Below are 21286 nucleotides of genomic sequence, written 5' to 3'. Positions count from 1 at the left end.
TTATGTCCTTATTGAACTGTTGAAGCTCACCCTTCTATTGTTATGCAGGTTTATGAACTAAACAGTAAAAAAAGGTAGACAGGATGAGATCGGATTAAGTGTGAGGATAGAATTTGTATTTATTTATTTTAGTCTTGTAAGGAATCATGAATTATTTATATAAGAGGAATTTCATATTTTCTCACCCAGTTTCACTTTCCTTTTATTTAATTTTATACTTAACTCATTTTTCGGATTCGGGTTTGAGTTTTTATTGCTGATCTCGGGTCCGGGGCGCAACAATAGGATAAGATAATGTTTCTCTTCAACTAGGATTCCACTTTCTTGTGTAATTCCTTGCCTTCCAAGCCTTAACATTCATTTCTCCAGATTTTAGCACATGTTTAACACCTTTTAAACACCAAAAACGTCAAGCCCATATGCTATCCACGCATGCTATCCAATTTATATCCAAAACTGCTCCAAATTGCTCCATTTGACAGTTTATGGTCATCTTTACCAACTGGACCTACAATAATAAGAAAATAACTTCAATTACTATAACAAATGGAAATTAACTAAGTAAATGCAAAGAAATAAGATAAAAAAAAGTCACATAAATGTGCTCTTATCAAATTACCATAGACTTAGCTTTTGCTAGTCCCCGAGCAAAACAAAGAAAACAAAACAAAACATAAACCTAATTGCCTCAAGGATCTCTAGTGAAACATGACATCTTAAAAATCACTACTTGCATAAATTTTAGCCATCCTTACTTTTGAACTTATACTTAACCGCAATAACCACTCAATAGCTCGTATTTAATCAATTAAAACAGATTTGAAAGTAGTAACATGCCTTAGAAATTTCACTCAATTCCTCACCGGATATACTTTTTATTTTCACACAGATTTCCTGACTACACTCCCTCTACTAAGTATATGTGAGATGATTGATGTAAACATGTAGACTGGCATTCACATATGTTATAACAGAGAAGGCACTTTCTGGAATCATTAATACAAACATGTATATGATCTCATGAACGGAATGCCACTACTTAGAAGCAAAAACCAGAGATTCCATATGCTTATACCAATTTCAGACTCCACACATTGAAACACATAACAATCAAGATAAAAGTCTAAGGGCTATAACGATGCTATGGTATTGGCTAACAAAGAAAGGTTAAGAATAATTAAAGGTTCTTAAAGTGATAGTAAGCAAAGTAATGACATCAACACTTAGAATTCAACTTTTGATTGCAGCACCCAACTATAAACACAAAGGGGAGATTCGTACAAACTTTAGGGTCAGATTCATATTTTTTGACCCTTCTTCAACAACCAAAACTTTTGAACTCATTTTCACTTCTTTTCAACCTTTTTTTTTTCAACATTTTTCTTCTTCTTTCTTGAAACATAAAACATAAACACTACTTCACTAGATTCAAAAGAATAAATCCTCCCCCCACACTTGTTTTTTCTGCAAATTGTAGATCAAAAGGAATTCCTAATAAGTAATGCTTCACTATTCTTTAAGAACAAGGGTATGGATATTCCTATACTAGGCTAGGTAGGGATAATGCAGGCTAACAAAGAAAATAGGTTAAATAAGGGTCAAAGGGGTTAAACCTACAATACATATGCAAGGGATAACGCTTTTTGGCTCTGGTGGTAACTAAACACCTCCATCTTGTTATTTGTTATGCAATCAATTTTATGCTTTGAACGAAACGGGCATGAGTTCTAGTATTTGGAACTAAATTGATGAAAAAGCTTTCTAAGTAGCAACCAAGAAAAGAAATAATGAGATCATGCAACAACTTTAGAAAACAAGAATAACACAGATTAATAACTCTCCAAACAAAGTATAGGCTCAAGTCTCACAGGGTTGTAGCATTAGTTTGAGTGTCTTCCTTCAAGCATGTTACAAAAAATGATTTTTTTTCCTCTGTGATTACATGTGATTCATAAATGACAACTACAACTAAGTATTAACCAAAGAGTATATCAAACTTTCACCTATGTTTCTAACTTTCTTTAACAGTTATGCAATTAAAAATAATATTCTCATCATTGTGTTGGAAGGTATCCTAAGACACAAAAAAGCAACAAAAACGAATCTTTTTGGCTTTTTCTCAAACTTTTTCGATTTTTTTTTTCAAATTTTGTTTTTGTGACGCACAATAAATCACTTTAAAACAGTTAATAACAACATTAGTAGTCATAGGTGGTGAAATTCGAAGAGAAATTATAAAAAAACAATCTGTTTACCCCTTACACTTAAACCAAACAATGTCCTCAATGTTTCAAAAATAAACTTAAACAAGAAAGCAATGAAAGATGACTAGCAAACAAGATTATTATGGCAAAGTAAAAACAATAAAAGGAAAGGTAAAAGAGAGCAAATTTGGTTGTAGGAGTCGAAAATTCCATTGTCTCTTTATTTAAACACATGGGTTGCCTCTCAAGAAGCACTTGCTTTAACGTCTTCCAGCTAGACAACACCTCCATTTAATCCTCACTATGACCAACGGCATGGAGTTGATCTTTGAATGAAAGGTGATACTTGAAATGATCTGGTAATGGTTTAAATTCTAGAGTGGGTGCCTGAATCATTGGAATCAACAACATGTTAGAAGAAAACGAAATTGAAATTTGAGGAGATGGCTTACCTGTGTGCTACAACAAGAACTCAAGGACAAACACTACTTCGAAAGTTTCAGAAATGTTACTCTCGGCCAGATTTGGTGTAAGGGCAGTGACTTGTCTTGTGTTATAAAATCCAACTTCTTTGGGGATGGTTGTCTCAAGTACATCCTCTTTGATGAATTCTAGATATTCCTTGGCCACTTCTTTCTTTTGAATCCTTCTTCTTGTTGTTCAAAGCTCTTTAAAAAAATTCAACACATTCTGGAACTTGCTTTATTGTACCAAGAATTGGGATATTAACTTGCAACTTTCGGAAGGCTTCCAAGATGTCTTTTTCACTCTCTTCGTTCTTGGATTGCATAAACTTGCAAGGACAAGGTACATTTGGTGGAATAAGGTTAGAAATAATTGAATTTGGAACAACATTACTAGAATTGGATGGTGGTCGAGCTAGGGTTGTTGCGACAAAAGGATTAGATATGATTGGGTGCTATGGCAAGGCTTCTTCTAAGCTTGCCGTGGCTAAGTCTTCTTCCTCCTCTTCGGACATCAACTCTTTGTCCACTTCTAGGTTTTGTTTGGACATCTTTGGTTTAACTCCAACCTCCATACCACTTTCCAAAGTGATAGCTTTAGTGATTTCAAAATCTTTAATCGAATTGACAATAGTTGGGCTAAAGAGTTCATTTTGTTCTCGAATTTGTCCCATGAATTCTGCAATCTGTCCAAATTTATGTTTCAATTTGACCATCTCTGTAGCTTGGTTTTCTAGATCCTGAGTCAAAGAAGCACAAGAATTATTTAGTATTTGTAGAATTTTAACATGATCTATGGACATACTTCAATTGGGTTGGAATTATTGTGAGGGAGATTGTGGTGGTGCAAATGATCTTTGATTCAGCCCTAGAGGTGGCTGTCTATATCTGCCTTGTTATTGAGTTTGTTGAGGTTCCCTTCACTTCATATTTGGATGATCTCCCCATCCTGGATTATAGGTGTTGGAAAACAGGTCACTCTTTGGTTGATTTTGGCTTTGGTAACCAGCATTGGCATTTTCTCATCCCCCATTCTCTATTAATTGAGGACATTGATCAGTATGATATCCTTGCCTATTGAAGGAAGATTTGTGAAAAACATGTTCATTTAAGCAACATCAATAGCATGCAATTAACAATTAAAGGCGGAATCATGCTTGTATGCACTTAAAACAAAACATTTACCCATGAAATTCAAAGCCTAGTAGATAGGTGAACCAAGACTCAACTCAAAACAAAGTGAGTTGAGAAATCAATACCTTTGTAGATTCCTCTTTGCATAAGCAAAGGCTAATCACCCAAAGAGAGGGCCTTCATTCCTTGCATCTTGGATCCATGGATTTGGATGGATGAAAAGGTTTCTCCAAGTTCCCAAAATTGAGAACCTCTAAGTCTCCACACCAAGGTATATTGTAGAAGAAATGAGTGACCTAGAGGAAGTAAGATTGCTAGCTATTCCCCTCTAGATTGGCCAAAATTTTTGAGAGAAAAGAGAGCTTGTGTTCTCATCCTTTCCCCAAAAATAACCCTTAGTAAATTTTAGGCTATAAAGTCCTTTATATAGTCCCTTCAAATAAGTGACCTAATGGACCAAAAGCCCTATTCTTTTACACATGGCTAGCCTATAGGTTTATTGGGCTTTCAAGCCCTTTGTTTTATTCAAGTTGTCATACAACTTGAGTTAATAGGCTTGACATTCAAATCCCATTGGACCTTGCGGCCCAAAACTAACCCGAGGTCTTCAACGAACTTATTCGTTTGATTAATAATCATATTAATTAATCCTTGCCATAAATAATTAAACCATTTAATTATTCTTACTCATCTCCGTTGAATCTTCAAACTCTACCTTACACGGTGTACGATCCATTAGGTTCCTTTTAGCGAGGCAGTGGGCGATTCAAACTCTTTCAAATCGATTGTGAATTGAAACTTACTTTCAATTCTCCCGTTAATGATAATACACTTTTAGGGCTTCCACAAACCATGAGTGACACCTAGCAGCATATCATGGTTACCCAAGCTAATCAGAAGAGGTGGAGAACCTATTCAGTTTAGGATTACAAATGCAATACGGTCTTTCTCTAATACAATACTCTTGACCACATTGTTTGGTTTGATAGTTTATTCATGTCTACTATCCAATGTGAATCTTGTGCTTATATGATTACCTTGAATGTGATCTGGAACGCATTCCAACATTTCATTCATACTCTGGCCAGAGATTCCAAATCATATCATAGAGTATTCTCCCTCAAACAGTTTGAAGGTTAGAGATCCCTTGTTGCGCATTCACTTGCCTCCATGGCTAAGTGGCTTAACCCCAACGATGCCGTGGACACCCTGATAGAGTGACGTTGACATAATCAAAGATTAAGGACCTAACCACAAGACAACTGTGATGCCTCAGGTCAAAAGACTAATTTGCATTATCCCAACCATGAGTTCTCATGTGACATGAATATGAGAACTCTTCATTGATCGTGTTCAGTGAACTCATTCTCTATTGAGCACCTACGTACTTGTCTTGATGTCACACACACCAATGACTCGAGACTAGTCACTCTCCCTGAGAGAAGACATAGCACGTACTGATCTTAACGGACTGTCAATGCCCAATTGACAATCCTATGATCAGGAACGTTTAGGATGTGTCAACGAAAGAATGGTCTCATTAATCTAACTTCTTTAGATCACATTCTTCCAATCACATATTCCTTGGACTTATCGTTTAAGCATATAACATTTATATTAGACGGCTCAAACAATAATCTTTGCCCTTTACATTTAAACTACATTAGTTTGAAATGTCCGTAAAGTATCATCATATGATTGGTTTTAGGGCACATTTCCAACACCTATAGCACACACCAAGGGTGCATTTGTTTGGCCTCATTAAATGGAACTGGACTGAACTGGACTACAGTTCCATGTTTGATAGGTGCTGGGACTAAGTTAAGTGAGTCTAAAGGAGACTCGTGTGGCATAGAGGCCTCCTTAAAGGTTCTTAGCGATGCTCTCCCCAAACCATGATACTTGCTAAGACCAGCTTCTTTCTCCTCCCTGCGAGGCCCTCTATGAGTTCTGGGCTTCTTAATTTTGGATTTCGATGGGATTTAATTAAGATCTGCAAATTATCCCTAGCAACTTGCTTCGCTTCGCCATGGTCATCATCCTCTAAAATCTTGAATCTCATATTTCCCACCACCAACATCAACCACAAAAAATCCACCATTTCATATTTCCCACCACCAACCATCACACGCAAAAAATCCCCAATCTCATATTTCCTGCCGCCACCACCGCCATGAACGAGCCATCCGAGAAGCTCCAGAACCTCAAGTTTCTGAATTCTCTGCTACTCAAGGAAACCAAGGACCGCCAGCAGCAAGTGGAGTCGCTGGTGTAAGGCAAGGCAGATTTGCAGTCCGAGCTGAGTCGGTTCCGTCGTGGAGATTGAGCCACTTGTGAGCGAGTTGAGTGAGTAGAGTAAGGAAAATGTTAAGTTAAAGTTGGAGAAGAGTGTTTGTGGTGTTTTTTTTCTAACCCAGATGGAGCAAATGATGTGAGATAAAGTTTGAGATTGAGAGGGCGATGAGTAGAGAGATGGTGAAATTATGAAGTTAATGAGGAAAATGGAGCAGCTTGTTGGTGAAACTCGAGATCGAGAAGGGAAGGTGAGAGAGAGATTATGTGAAGAAATTAATAATAAATTAATTTCGACAATAAACTACAGTATTATTTTCATTATCCTACTTGTTAATCCGACACTGCACCAAACGCTTCACTAAGTTAGTCCAACTTAGTCTAGTCTAAGCCAGTCTAGCTTAGTCCCTGAAGTTAATCTAGTCTGAGACAGCCTGGTGCAACGAACGCCCCCCCAATGTAGCCACACTTTGTATTGTGGACCTTTCGATATATTGCGACGTAAGAAAAGTAAGATTCGCCATTTGATCTTGAAGATTAGCAATTGCTATGTCTTGCTTCTCTAGTACCTAAAATCAAAGAAATAAAACTAAATCAAATATCAAAAGAAAAATAAACAAAAAACAGAGTGATTAGCAATTTTACTAATCCTTGGCAACGGCGCCAAAATTTGATGTGGTAGAAACTAAAACACAAATTAAACCCATAAATTATGCAATCATAGTACGAGTAAGTAGGGATCGTTCTATTTTGGCGATTAGAAGGAATCCTAATCAACACAAATTAAACATATAAAATTGAAAACCAAGTTAAACTAACAACAAAACAATGGCTTGGGGGATTTTGGACGAATTTAATTTAAAACAAAAGTAAATGGCAACAAGTAAATCAAGTAATGAATGAAATATGGGTGCAAGAATAGGTAAAGGATTCTTCTCCACACATGAATCATATGCATACAAATTGATTTCAACTTATTCTTCCTATAAACCATGAATGGCAATGCTCCAAATTAATTATGAACAACACTAATTAAGTCTCTTATTTTCATAAGTTCATTGAATTTGACTCAACGACGCAACCAAATTATTCCTCTCAAGTTCCCTAATTATGGAAAGCATGATAAAGATACTTCTCGAAGATCATTAAATTTTGTGAAAATCATAAGTATTGACAAAGCATTCGTAACTATGGAAAGCATGATACTCTTGCCAAGGATTTAATTAACTCAATCATGACAACTGACTTTTACTACTTGCAAATATAAGTTCATAACGATTAGGTGAAATTCCCTTATATTGTAGCATCAAATTCCTACATGCAAACTAGGTGTGCACCCTTAATAAACATACAAGAATAAGTTATCTATAAACCAAATAAGAAAATTGCATTCAAGTTTTATCAAACAATAATTGGATGTAATCAATTTATATAAAACATATGATCATGGCTTCGAATTCACCTCTAGAAAAAATGAAACTTATTTACACATGTTCATCATAACTGAAAAGCAATCTAAAATAAACATTGAAACTTAAAACGAAGATAGGGCACGACTGAATCCAAGGAGGAAAGGGATTAGGCGTTTTGAATTATTTTAGGACTCTAAGAAACAGGTGGAGAGTGTTAAAATGCGATTAGGATTCTTCCTTACAGCTGGAGATAAGATAAGATAGGATAAGATAATGTTTCTCTTCAACTAGGATTCCTCTTTCTTGTGTAATTCTTTGCCTTCCAAGCCTCAACTTTAATTTCTCTAGATTTTAGCACATGTTTAACACCTTTTAAACACCAAAAACGTTAAGCCCATATGCTATCGACACATGCTATCCAATCCAAGTCCAAAACTGCTCCAAAATGCTCCATTTGACCATTTATTGTCATCTTTACCAACTGGACCTATAATAATACGAAAATAGCTTAAATTACTATAATAAATGGAAATTAACTAAGTAAATGCAAAAAAATAAGTTAACAAAGTCACATAAATATGCTCCTATCAGTGAGGCTAAGCGCACCCCTTTCCCCTTAGTGTGGATAATATCGTTTGTTTAAAAAGAAAAATTAGTTATGTATTGGAATAAGCTCAATATTATAATAAGTTTTAATTTTATTTGCCCCATCCTAAGGAAAGACCCTTAACATAATTATAATTGTCAATGGATACAAAAGTATGCAAAAATAAAATAGTTGGCGGCTAATATTTAGGAAATACAACATTTATAAAGAATAAATAAGTCAATAATATATTTTGGTCGCTAATATTTTCCAGACACCTTTTAATAAAATTTTGAATAACAAGTTTTTTTATTTTTTTAACAAACGATATTATCTATATTAAAGGAAGGGGTGGCTAAGACTCACAATAGACTAGCAATAATGTAGTTCAAATTTATCTTTGGCGAGAATTGAACATAAGATCTCTTACTTACAAATAAAGAAGAATAACATTAAACCGTAGTACTGAGTAGCAAAATTTTGAATAGCAAGTTTAATCCTTGGTAAAATGACGTAAAGACCTATACAATAAGGAACAGAAGAATAAATATTTTTTTATTAAGAATCCCCAAATGTTGAAGGCAACACCCACCAAGAGGATAAGTAGCACACCTCAAACGGTATCTGGCGAATACTTTGTCCTTCGAGAGGAGAAAAAAGAGGAAACCATACGGAATATAAAATAAAAGAACATAGAGGGAGAAATGATCATAGGGGTTGGAGATTTTTTGTCCTAAAAAAATTGAATTTGGAAAAAATTGAAAAAGCGTATGATGTAAGGTTTTTGACTTGATTCTTCCTTTTGAAGTCGCCTAAAAGTACTTTTTGAATTGTGTTTCCGTTTTTTTTTTTTTTTTCTCTCCCTTTGTTTCTCTCTCTATAGAAACCCAAATCCACAAGCTCCACCTCCAATTTCAAGCTTCAACCACTGCCCTTTGCTCTTGCTCAAGGTCGGCGGCAGCCCGGTACTCTTTCTTCCCTCATCCTACCTTCCTCTCTCCTTTGCCTTTTCCATATTTTTCCTCCTTTCATCTCATTTGCCTCATCCTCCTCTTTGCATCCATCTCCTTTTCTTCTACCTTTCTCAGTCTCCTTCTTACGTTCTTATTCCCGATTCTCCCATGAGTTTATCTTAGTTTCCCTTGAGCCGGGTCTCAACTATCCCTGAGCTTGTCTCGAATTTGAGCTTCATGCCTCTTATCTGGTGTTTTTCGCTTACTTTTACTGCTTTGTGTCTTTTAATTTTCATTCATCCCTTCTCCTTAGCTGTGATACTCCATCTCCATCCCCCATGTACTCCGATCAAAGGGCTCCGGTGATAAATTGGATACTAGATCCACTACCCTCCCTCACTTCCCCTCCCCCCAACTGGCATGCGGATCCCCATCGAAACTAGGTGTTGGGTATTTTACATACCCCCTTAGCTTCACTCTTTATCCATATGATACCTTGTTTGTATATATTTGCAGGGGTTCGTGAAGGGGACTTGGATCTAATGCCTTTTCTCTCGGTTCGCAGTTTGGCTTCCTCCGAGGATGTGATAGCGGCAGAGGTCTAGTGTATGTGGCTTGGTTTTTTTTGTTGTTTGTTATTGCAGCCTATGGACCTCAATTTGTAAGGGCTTCCCGTTGTATCTTGAGTTACAGCTCTCACTTTGCTTTGGCCTTTTACTTTATAGGAAACTTCATTTTAATCATTGGCAAAGATGACTTTTAGACTAAAACCATGAGTAAGATCAAAATCTAATTTTAATCCCTTAATACATTAATCACCTCATTTATTAATTATATTTTTTATGTTTTAATTATTTCTCTTTTTCTTCCTAATTTTAATGTATTAATTTTATTTCATTATAATTATAATTTTCATTTCATTCATCGTAATATATTTTGTTGTAAACATTTAGATGAATTAATTTTTATTTTACAATATATTTCAATATACTATGTCTTCTTCATTTAGGTACATTAAATTCATTATAATACATTTTGGTGCATACATTTAGGTACACACATTTCAGTAAATATATTTCGATGCAAACATTTAGGTACATTAATTCAATATAATACATTTCGGTACATACATTTTGGTACATTAGTTTAATATAATACATTTCAGTATATACATTTGAGTACATACATTTCAGTACACACATTTAGGTACATTAGTTTAGTATAATACATTTCGGTGCATACATTTGAGCACGTACATTTCAGTACTAACATTTAAATACATTAATTCAATATAATACATTTCGGTACTAACATTTCGGTACATACATTTTGATACTAACATTTAGGTACATTAATTGAGTTTTTAAAGTTTGAAGAATGTTAAATAAACTTAATAAATTTAAAAAAACTTTTGTTTGGTTAAAAAATATATTAAAATGTGTATATTAATAAATTTAAATATTTAATGGGAGACAGTGAATAAAATACACATTAATTATTTTGAATTAAGGACACATCAAGGTACTAGAATCAATATGTAATCTAACATCAGGTTTATTTTAAATTTCAATCTTCTTCAAGGATTAAAGTTAGAAAACCCCTTTACTTTATTTGTTGTTATTTATTGGGTTCTTTTTGGACCTTGTACTAGTTATTTAATATATTAAAAGTTCTATCAACCAAAAATAAAAAATAAAAAATTGTGTTTCCGCATCATTGTGATTGAGCACTAAATAAGTATATTTAGATTTAAGACAAAATTACAAATAGAGATAGATGGCTATCTAACTTAAAAACGCATTTTGTCTCTCTTTTTGTTTCTCTCTTTAGAAGTCTAGGTCTAGATGCTCCATCCCCAATTTCGAGCGTTTAGCTACTGCCCCTTACTCTTGCTTGGGGTAGGCGGCAACTTGCTACTCCTTCTTCCCTCCTCTTTCCTTCCTTCCCTCCTTTCTCCTTTGCCTTTTCCATCTTTTTCCTCCCTTCTCTTATCTTCTGCCCCATCCCCCTCCTGCATTCACCTCCTCTTCCTCCCTTTTTCCAAATTCCTTCCTATGTTTTGATTCTCGGTTCTCTCCTAAGTTTTTCTCAGTTTTTCCTGAGGCAAGTCTCAACTATTCCCTGAGCTTATCTCAAATTTGGGCTTCATACCCTTATATGGCGCTTTTCACCTACTTTTACTGCTCTCTGTCTTTTAATTTTCCTTCCTCCCTCCTCCTCAACTATGATACTTCATCCCCATCCTATCATGTACTCGGATCGGCGCACTCCAATGAGAAATTGGATAGATCCACCACCCTCCCTCAATTCCCCTCCCCAATTGGCATGCCGGATCTACATCAAGGTTAAGTGTTGGATATTTTACATATCCCCTTAGCCTCACTCTCTACCCATATGATACTTTCTTTGTATAAATTTGCAGGGGTTCGTGAAGGAGACTTGGATCTGGTGTCTATTCTCTCGATTCAGAGTTTGGTTTCCTCTGAGGATGTGGCAGCAGTCTTTATGTTGCTTGAGATTAGGGTTTTTTTTTTGTTTGTTGTTGCAGCCTTCCGACCTAAGTTTGTGAAGGTTTTCCGTTATATCTTAGGTTGTAGCTCTCATTTTGCTTGGGTCTTTTATTTTATTTGTCGTTGGCCATGGGGTTCCTTTTGGACCTTGTACTAGTTTTCCATGTAATGAAAGTTCTATTGACCAAAAAAAAAAACAAAAAAAAAAGCTAACTCACTTTTCTTCATAAAGATTACGAAGTCTCTGTAAGGGAAATGGGAGGATCGGGAAGAGGATTGAGTGGTTGTGGTTGCTGGGTGGAGCCGCAGAGGTGGAGGGGTGGAGGGAGTAGGATTTTCTTCCCTCATGTTCCCATCCCTTCCCCTCCTCTCACTTTGCTTATGTCTTATTGTTTCTATAAAAAATTAATATAAGATGTTGACGTGACTTAATCGTAATCGTCCAAATATGAGGAGAGGGAAGTGGGGAGAGATTAGAAGGGAAGAAAATCTTCTTCCGAGATGGAGAGGCTACTATGTTTAAAAAATAGGGATAGTTTAGGAACACAAGTAGGTGGGAAGAGAGGATAAGATTTTTTTGCACTTTTTATGGTAGGTGGTTATATAAAGTGGGTGGGAAAATAAAACAAATGAGTGGGTCTAGTAGCTTTCTATTTTTTTTACCTATAGCTCTGTCAATCGCTTAGTACTATGGTCTAGTGATATTTTTATTCACTTGTAATTGAGAGGTCTTAGATTTGATTCTTGCCCAAAATAAATTTGAACTAAATTATTGCTAACTCATTGTGACGCTTAACTCACTTCTCCACCCATAATATTGGCCTTTCTAAAGTTATAAAATTAGTTTAGAAACAACTGTATAATTTTAGAGAAGTTTTGCTATGAGGTAAACAAAGAAATCTATTTGAGTAAATTTCACACGTTTACAATTTTGGACTTGGCTCCTCTCCTAAGCTAATAGAGAGGATCCTCCTTATCAATCATCCTGGGCTGTTGGATTTTTATCCAACGGCTACAAACAGGAAGATCTCTTTAAAGTTGTAATAATTGTAACTTGTGGATAAAAATCCAATGATACAAGATGATTGATGAGGAGGATCCTCTCCATTAGCTTAGGAGAGGATCCAAATCCTACAATTTTTTTAGGTAAACTAGTCTTACTTTGGGATGTCTCTATCGGGTAAGGATCACCGTAACCGGTACGGCGTACGCTCAGTTTCGCGCCTCCTTTAACTGAAATACACCCTGCTGCACCCAATCCGAACCCCTTCGCACCAACACGCTCACTCGTTTCGTAATTCTTTCCGACACGCCGCCCGACACTACCGCCAGTCTCTCCCAGCTACCCAGCTAGATCCCAGATCTCAGATCTAATCCACGGTTCCCGTCCCTCCACGTCATCCCGGACTCCAACCCACTATTTAATTCAACCTCTTCCCCTCCTCTCTCTAGTTTCACGAACAGAGAGAGCGAAAAAAACCCAAGAAATTCGATTGGTCGTCGGTTGCTCCGAGATCCGACCCGCCGGACTGCCCACGCCGCAGATCTAGAGACTCCGACATCGACGGTAAATTACCAAAATGTACGCCCCTTTCTATCTTTAGAAACTCAATCTTTCTCCAAATTAATTAAACGAAGTGAACCGTTTCGTCATTTCCATTGTATCTCAGCTCGCGCGGTATATTAAATCGGAAGTAACGCAGATCGACGGCCGGGATGGCGCCGAGCACGATCCGGAAAGCAATCGGAGCAGTCAAGGACCAGACAAGCATCGGCATCGCCAAGGTCGCCAGCAATCTGGCCCCGGACCTCGAGGTCGCTATCGTCAAAGCGACGTCGCACGAGGATGAGCCGGCGAGTGAGAAGCACGTCCGTGAGATTCTGACGCTGACGTCATCGTCCCGGGGCTACGTCAGCGCGTGCGTGTCGGCGGTGTCGAAGCGTCTGGGAAAGACGCGCGACTGGATCGTGGCGCTCAAGGCGTTGATGCTGGTCCACCGTCTCCTGAACGACGGCGACCCGGTGTTTGGGGACGAGATCGTGTACGCGACCCGCAGGGGTACCCGCCTCCTGAATCTATCGGATTTCAGGGACGAGGCGCACGCGAGCTCATGGGACCACTCTGCCTTTGTGAGGACTTATGCTCTGTACTTGGATCAGAGGCTTGAGCTGATGCTGTTTGAGAGAAAGAGCAGCGGAGGAAGCAGGGGAACTGGTCTTGGTGCTGGAGATCGGCAGGGCTCTGGCGGCTTCAACGGCGGGTCTTCGAATTTCAGGTCTCCACCGCCGAGGAATTACGAGTATGAGTACGGAGGAGAGCGAGATCGAGATTATGAATATGAAGGAGGGATGAGGAGGTCGAGGTCGTACGGCGATATGAATGACTCGGTGAGTCGAAACGGGCGAGATGAGAAGAGAATTGTGAGTGTGACCCCATTGAGGGATATGAAGCCGGAGCGGATTTTCGCGAAAATGGGTCATCTGCAGAGGCTGTTGGATCGGTTCTTGGCGAGCCGACCCACCGGATTGGCTAAGAACAGTCGGTTGGTTCTGGTGGCTGTGTACCCGCTGGTGAGGGAGAGCTCTAAGCTGTATGCTGATATTTGTGACGTATTGGCGGTTTTACTTGATAAGTTTTTCGATATGGAGTATCCGGATTGCGTTAAGGCTTTCGATGCTTATGTGAGTGCGGCGAAGCAGATTGATGAGCTGGTTGGATTTTATGGGTGGTGTAAGGATTCCGGTTTGGCGCGGTCGTCGGAGTATCCGGAGGTGCAGAGGATTGGGAGCAAGTTGCTGGAAACATTGGAGGAGTTTGTGAGGGACAGGTCCAAGGCAACCAAGAGTCCCGAGAGGAAGGTAGAGGCTGCTCCCGTGGCTCCAGTGGAGGAGCCCCAACCCGATATGAATGAGATTAAAGCGCTGCCTGCGCCGGAGAGTTTCACTCCCCCGCCGCCTCCTGAGGTTGTGGCGAAGGCTGAGGTGAAGCAGGAAGTGGTAGGGGATTTGGTGGATTTGAGGGATAATGGAGTTTCAGCTGATGCACAGGGGAATCAGTTGGCTTTGGCTTTGTTTGCCGGTCCTGGTGGTGGTGGAAGTGCTAATGGATCATGGGAAGCTTTCCCATCAGACGGGCAGCCCCAAGTCACCTCGGCTTGGCAGACTCCAGCTGCAGAGCCAGGAAAGGCCGATTGGGAACTGGCATTGGTGGAGACAGCGAGTAATTTATCGAGGCAGAAGCAAAATCTTGGTGGTGGGATGGATCCATTGTTGTTGGACGGCATGTATGATCAGGGCATTGTGAGGCAGCATGTGAGTACTGCCCAATTGACTGGTGGTAGTGCAAGTAGTGTAGCATTGCCCGGGCCGGGCAAGAGCTCAACGCAGGTGTTAGCTCTTCCCGCTCCAGATGGAACAGTCCAGGCAGTGAATCAGGATCCCTTTGCCGCATCATTAACCGTTCCACCACCTTCCTATGTGCAAATGGCGGATCTGGAGAAGAAGCAGCACTTGCTTACGCAGGAGCAGCAGCTGTGGAACCAGTATGCCAAGGAAGGAATGCAAGGCCAAGGTAGCTTGCAGAAAATGAGCAGTGCCGGGTACTACGGAGCAGCTCCTATGGCAATGCAACCCTATGGAATGCCTCCGGTGAACGGAATGGGGATGCCGCCACCGGCTGGGTACTACGCTCCTTACTGATTTTTGTGATCCTCATTTGGCTGCCTATAAAATGATTCCTCTTTGTTAATTTTGTATGCTATTTTTCTAGTTCTTTATTTTATATCTTGCTTGAATGTACTAAGCCTGTTGTGCATTAAGATGGTGGGGGAAGAGGGGGATGAAAACGAAGAGATCAGTCATTTGTTGGGGGGTAGGGGGTTGGATTTTGAATGCTCGGATATACATAAAATTTGTGATCTTTTTGTGTTTTGTAATATTAGAATCTCTTACGTTTTTCTTGAGAACCAAATTTAATTAATTCGATTTGATAACCATTTATGTATACGATGCAAAACCTATTTTAGGCTTGTGCGGTATATTTTTACAGACAAATCATAGTTTGACGGGTGTGCGTAAGCTTTTACACTTGTTATTATGATGGGTTAGCTTTGCATGTATGTCTGAATTTGATTAGCTTTTAAGGAGCGAAGTAGTAGTCGTATGTATATAGATGAAATAATGATGTTGAATTCCACTTATGAACAAAGCACAAAATACGCATACATAATTGTGCTTGCCTGAGTGAAACCGGTCCTTCAAACTGAATCGTGTCTACTCCTACTTAGCTTCATTACAATTTTGATATGTATGCTTTATCATGTTATTTTCAACCATGTTTAATGTGGATCCAAATTTGGACATAGTTGGACTTAATAATTCGGATGATGGTTTGGCTAATCTAAGACAAAAGACAGGGTCATGCCACTTAGTATTACGGTCTAGTTGTATGTCTTTTCACTTGTAAGTGAGAGGTCTCAGGTTTGATTCTTGTTAAAAGAGAATTTGAACAACATTATTGTTAATTCATTGTGAGGCTAAGCTTATCTCCTCTTTAGTATAGATAATATCGTTTGTTAAAAAAAAAAAAACCGACAAAAGACAGGTCCAGATTGAAGGGAGATTGGAACAATATAATGAGAGGTATACGTGATTAATTCGTGTATAACCAAAGACCTGCGACACATACGATAGACAATAGAAGCTTCCACATGTCAAAGAAAGCAACGAGAATTAACTGAAAACGACCACCTATGCCAGTTTGGACTACTATGTTTATTCTCCGTGACAACGGATAACTCCAACTTACACGTCCTAAATCCAAGTACAAGTCATTCTAATCCAAGCTCTTGGTTAAGTGGGAAAAAAGAAAAAAAACATACATGAAACAGGTTAGTTCATTTCTCTATCTTTTTCATCGTCTATTGTATCTTTCTCATCACATAATGTTTCTAGAATTCCAAATGCGTATTAGGATATAAACAAGAACGTTATAAAACCATGAGATTGAATTTCATATCAACATTGGCGAATGAATGAATTTTGTATGTGCTTATAAGTAGTTGATTTATTTCTCATATTGCCGATATTTAGTTTTATGGTGCAACCTCTTAACTTACTTTAAAACAAGTAACTGTTCTTTGCTGTTAAATTAGCAATCATGCCAGTAACATTACGTAATGTTAGTGGTATTCTTCTCAACTTGTACGTAGAAAGTTGTAGGTTCAACTTATTTGGTAAGTTTGACTCAATTGACATGTTCATTGCGACGTTCAATCCAAATTCCCACTCTTATAAAATATGGCTTTTTAGTCAGAATGGTTCTTGAAATTGGCATAACTCACTTTGGTCATTGAGATTGAAAACCAATAGAAGCGGTTCATGGGTTTGTTCACCATAAATCATTTTGGTCATTCCGTAAAATATCTATTAGCATCATTATTAAATTGTCACGTGAGCAACCACGTAACCATTTTTTGTTCCTTTTAGCCAATATGGTCTCTTAGATTAGTATAACTCATTATTTTGGTCTCTGACAATAATAATCATTAAAAGTGGTGCCTATGTTTGTCCATCATAAACCGTTTTGATCATTCCGTAAAAAATTTGTTACCATCACATACATTAACATAATTAATCATAGTTATCAAACATGCATGCTTGCTTTGAGGTGGGTTAAAAAAGTCCAGACACACACAACTAATATTGTAGTGAGGAAAAGAACAACATTGTCTTCGTTTGGCTTGTGGAAAATAGCTGTCAATTGGAATGGAATGCAGAGGTTCCTTTCTGTATGATATGAGGATCCACCACCACCACTTCCAGATGAATTTGGCACCAATTGGTTTATGACTCATGACCCACCCACCTCCCGTACACACACACACACTCCTTGCTTTTCTTTTTCTTTTTAACATCATTTTTGCGCGTTTTCGACTTTTAACCTTTCACTTTTGTTTTTGTTTGATAAAACCTACTCTCCAACTTTTTATGTGCAATTGACATTTGTGATGCTCTTATTGGTTGGATTCTACCTAAACCTTATAGCTAATCCTCTGTTCAAACTTGGCATGGCTCTCACTCTCGGTTTGTCACTATGGTACAATGATAACTAGGGAATCAAAATGTAATCGTCTTTGGATATCGGGATTTGATAGACTAGTTTGATAGTAAAAATGAAAATGCTTAACCCTAAATGACGCATATAATGCGATTGAATTGAACATGAACCTTCTCACTAATCCTATCATGCAAATAAGCATGCCATATCGGCAACTATTATTCACTCTTAGTTTGTCATTATGCTTTACAAAATAAAGTATAGAGAATAAAATGTAAATTTAAAAACTAAGGATTAGAATAAATTTCCTTTTGAGAACATGGATCGTAAAGAGGAATTTGATAGGATTACAAACGCCCTAGATGGGTTTTGGAATTGAAGAAAAATTGGGATAGAGGCGTCCGACCATCTCGTACATAAAATACCTTTGTCGGAAAATATAACTCTTTGTATTTTGATCTTATTTGGTAAGAGAATTACTGATTTTTTTTGCAGTAATTTTGAGTAGTAGCGAGGTATTTGAACTTTTATTGAACCAATTGTGTTGACCAAATGTATAAAGAAAACAGAAGAAAAAGAATCTATTGGCATTTTAGCACTGCCGATGGGGAGAAAATTAAATTATACAAGTCGCAGAAATTTGGGTATTAAACAACTAGCTCGTGCAACTTAACATTACGGTCTAATGGTATTTCTCTTCACTAGTAAATGAGAGGTTTTAGGTTCAATTCTTACTAAAGACGAATTTGAATCAAATTATTACTAGTCCATTGTGAGACTAAATATACCTCACCTCTTTTAATGTAAATAATATTATTTATTCAAAATAAGAAACAACTGGGTCGTATCATTCCTTTGACTTTTCACGTCAAGGAAGGTGGTATGGCTGTGTCCTGGTAACAACAAGCTGCACTTCGCATGATGTATCGGTTATTGTTTTATATACAATTATAGGGGCTTAATAGGAAACAAATACAATTCCTTTGACTCTTCACGTCAATATACGAAGGTGGAATGGCTGGGTCCTCCTAACAAGCAGCTGCGACCTCAAAAATAATTCGTTTTACCTTAAAATGGTTGGCCAAACCAAATCGACATCGAGAGGTCAACTGCAAGAGAGCTGTACAAATACCTTCTATGGTCAAGGAAGATAGGGGACTATCATCAACATAATAAATTAATATCCAACTCAATCAATACGGGATGACTCAATGATTGAGACGAATTTTAGGTTCCCCTATACGCTTTGTTCTGGTTTAAATTTCCGGCACCAGTGAATCACACAATAGTAGTTAGGAGGAGGCTAAAATGCCTCTGTAAGTCTTCCCGACCCCTGAAAAAGTAGAATGTCGTGGGTTGACTACCAATTCGTCCTTTTTTAAATAAAAAATATATATTATCAAACTCGCTATTTATAGGAGATGATTTTGAGAGTATAAATTCCATAATAGGGAAAAAGTAGCCTTTGCATGTGTTTATATGTTGTTGGGTTACTCTCCATATTAATAACTGATTTTATGATGAAACATCAATTTCTTTATAAAATTAGAGCAAGTTGTTCAAGTCACCCAATTTTGTGTTGTCCCCACATTAGTATGAATCCCATATGTAAGAAAAAAGTGACCTTGCATGTGCTTATAAATTGATGGGATATATCACATATTGTCAATTGATTTTGTGGTAGAACATCAACTTATTTAGTCAAACGTGCAACCTTTCACTTACAAATAAAGAAGAAAAATATTGAACTGCAATACTAATAGGCCAATGGCTTATACATTGTGTTTTAAGTAGATCACATCCACTTACTAAATTCTCTCAAATTATTGAGCGCAGATATAACCGTTAAATTCCACTATGTATGTCATATACATTTATGCATTCTAGAATTTTCACTTTCTGCATCTTGCAGGGCTGAAGATGAAGAGAGGTCATTAAACTCTGGTCAATGAGGGAGTGGAGGACCACATGAATGATATAAACCCTAATTTCTGCACTCTGCAGTATTATTTGTACCATTTTTCTGCAGTTGAACCAACTCTGCTTGTGATCTGATAGCTAATGGCCATTTTGCAGTTTGGCATTGTTCAACCATGGGGCCAGATGGGTCCAAATTTCTTTATGAGGCTCAGAATGCTGGGCCTCTAGCTTTTGGTTGCTATTTTCTTTCCCATCATTTTCTTTACGCCAGATCTTTTTGTTTGATGCATTTATGAAATTTGCTGAGTTCTCCTTCACCCATTAACATCATTAGGTAATTAAGGTTTCACTTTAAAACTAATTTGCAACAGAAAGTAAAATTTTTTTATAAGTTCATGTAAGATATAATTTTTTGACTGTCTTAAAGCATCTTCAAAGAAGATGTCAAAATCTTAGTTAGAATGCCACTGTGCATATTTGACATAAAAACTCTTTCCAACCGAAGTGTTATTTGCTGACTAGATTTGAAAGCTTTGTGATTTGGAGTCAAATTTGACATCAATGTCAAATTTATTTTTAATTCATTTTACTAGTGGGTCTCTTATTCCACTGACATTTCAACTAATAAAAATTTTGTTTCAACATTTTTTTAATAATTACATCCATTTAAAACTTTATTTAAATAATAAATTAACATTTGACAATTCGGTTGAAAAAGTACAAAATTTGACATAAGGCTTTAGATTGCCACATCAGTCATCAATTGTAATTTGACTCTTATAATTTGACATCTTCTTTGGAGATGGTCTTATGTCAGATAAGATAAATTGTCACATATTTCTCTCACACGATGAGAGAGATACATACATACATACATATATACATACATAAATATACATATACATACATATACATACATACATACACATACATACATATACATACATATACATACATACATACATACATATACATACATACATATATACATATACATACATACATATATACATATACATACATACATACATATACATACATACATATATATATATACATACATATATATATATATACATACATATATATATATACATACATATATATATATATATATGTGTGTGTGTGTGTGTGTGTGTGTGGTTGCAAAGGCATATTTATCATGCTTGGCTCCCAACCCGTAATGCACGTGAAATCCACAAGTTATTAGAGTTGGGGGTTGCCTATGCCTGCATAGGTGATTGTTTCTACCATTTGCCTCCTTTTTGTACTAGCAATATTTAGTGGCGAAGTCAGGAATTTAAGATAATGAGGTCAAAAAATAACTTTTAATCATTCGATCACTTACTAGGTTGCTCTGCTCTTCTTGAATTCTTTGTTCCCTGGCTGCATCTTGCTGAGCCTTTTTCTCTCGCCTCTTCGAACTCTTGCTGGGCTTTGCCTGCTCAGGTTGACTGGTGACAAAAACACCAGCTATGGCCTTCACTAAAGTGTCGAGTTTACTTTTCTCATTCCCATTACTAGCACTATAGCCTAACGAAGCAAGTTTTGCAGCATGTTTTTCATTAAGATTAGTAGAAAGCCGAATAATCTCTTCCTCCACCTGCTTTTTCTTACCTTTTTGTTCAGCCTTGCTCCCTTTGGCAGCTGCCTTTTTCATTTCAGTTTCCTTGTCCTGAAATTTTGATATCTCTTTCCTGTATAAGCAATCATGTCATCAACGGGGAATGACATGAATGATTTATGGGAAAGT

General features: G+C 37.3%; 1 protein-coding gene across 3 annotated transcripts; it reads left to right on the top strand.

Moving 5' to 3' along the window:
* The first annotated feature begins 12966 nt into the window (after positions 1-12966).
* Positions 12967-15353, top strand: LOC103937934 (putative clathrin assembly protein At2g25430). Of its 3 annotated transcripts, none has more exons than XM_048580487.1 (2): positions 12967-13122; positions 13226-15353. In XM_048580487.1, exon 2 carries the CDS (start codon positions 13272-13274, stop codon positions 15252-15254), a length of 1983 nt encoding a protein of 660 aa, XP_048436444.1. In that variant the 5' UTR covers positions 12967-13122; positions 13226-13271; the 3' UTR covers positions 15255-15353. The 3 variants fall into 3 exon arrangements, with proteins under 3 accessions (XP_048436444.1, XP_048436445.1, XP_048436443.1); XM_048580488.1 differs by having other exon boundaries at positions 12968-13137; positions 13259-15353; XM_048580486.1 differs by having other exon boundaries at positions 12968-13137.
* Positions 15354-21286: the final 5933 nt, after the last annotated feature.

The sequence above is a fragment of a genome, unplaced genomic scaffold (genome assembly GCF_019419815.1).
Source record: "Pyrus x bretschneideri cultivar Hongxiangsu unplaced genomic scaffold, Pyrus_bretschneideri_v1 Contig15, whole genome shotgun sequence".
In the NCBI taxonomy this organism is placed as follows: Eukaryota; Viridiplantae; Streptophyta; class Magnoliopsida; order Rosales; family Rosaceae; genus Pyrus; species Pyrus x bretschneideri.
This window is presented reverse-complemented; position numbering and strand designations above follow the sequence as displayed.

Excerpts from the sequence above, each read along its gene's own strand:
- LOC103937934 (XM_048580487.1), top strand. The coding sequence starts at position 13,272 with ATGGCGCCGAGCACGATCCGGAAAGCAATCGGAGCAGTCAAGGACCAG.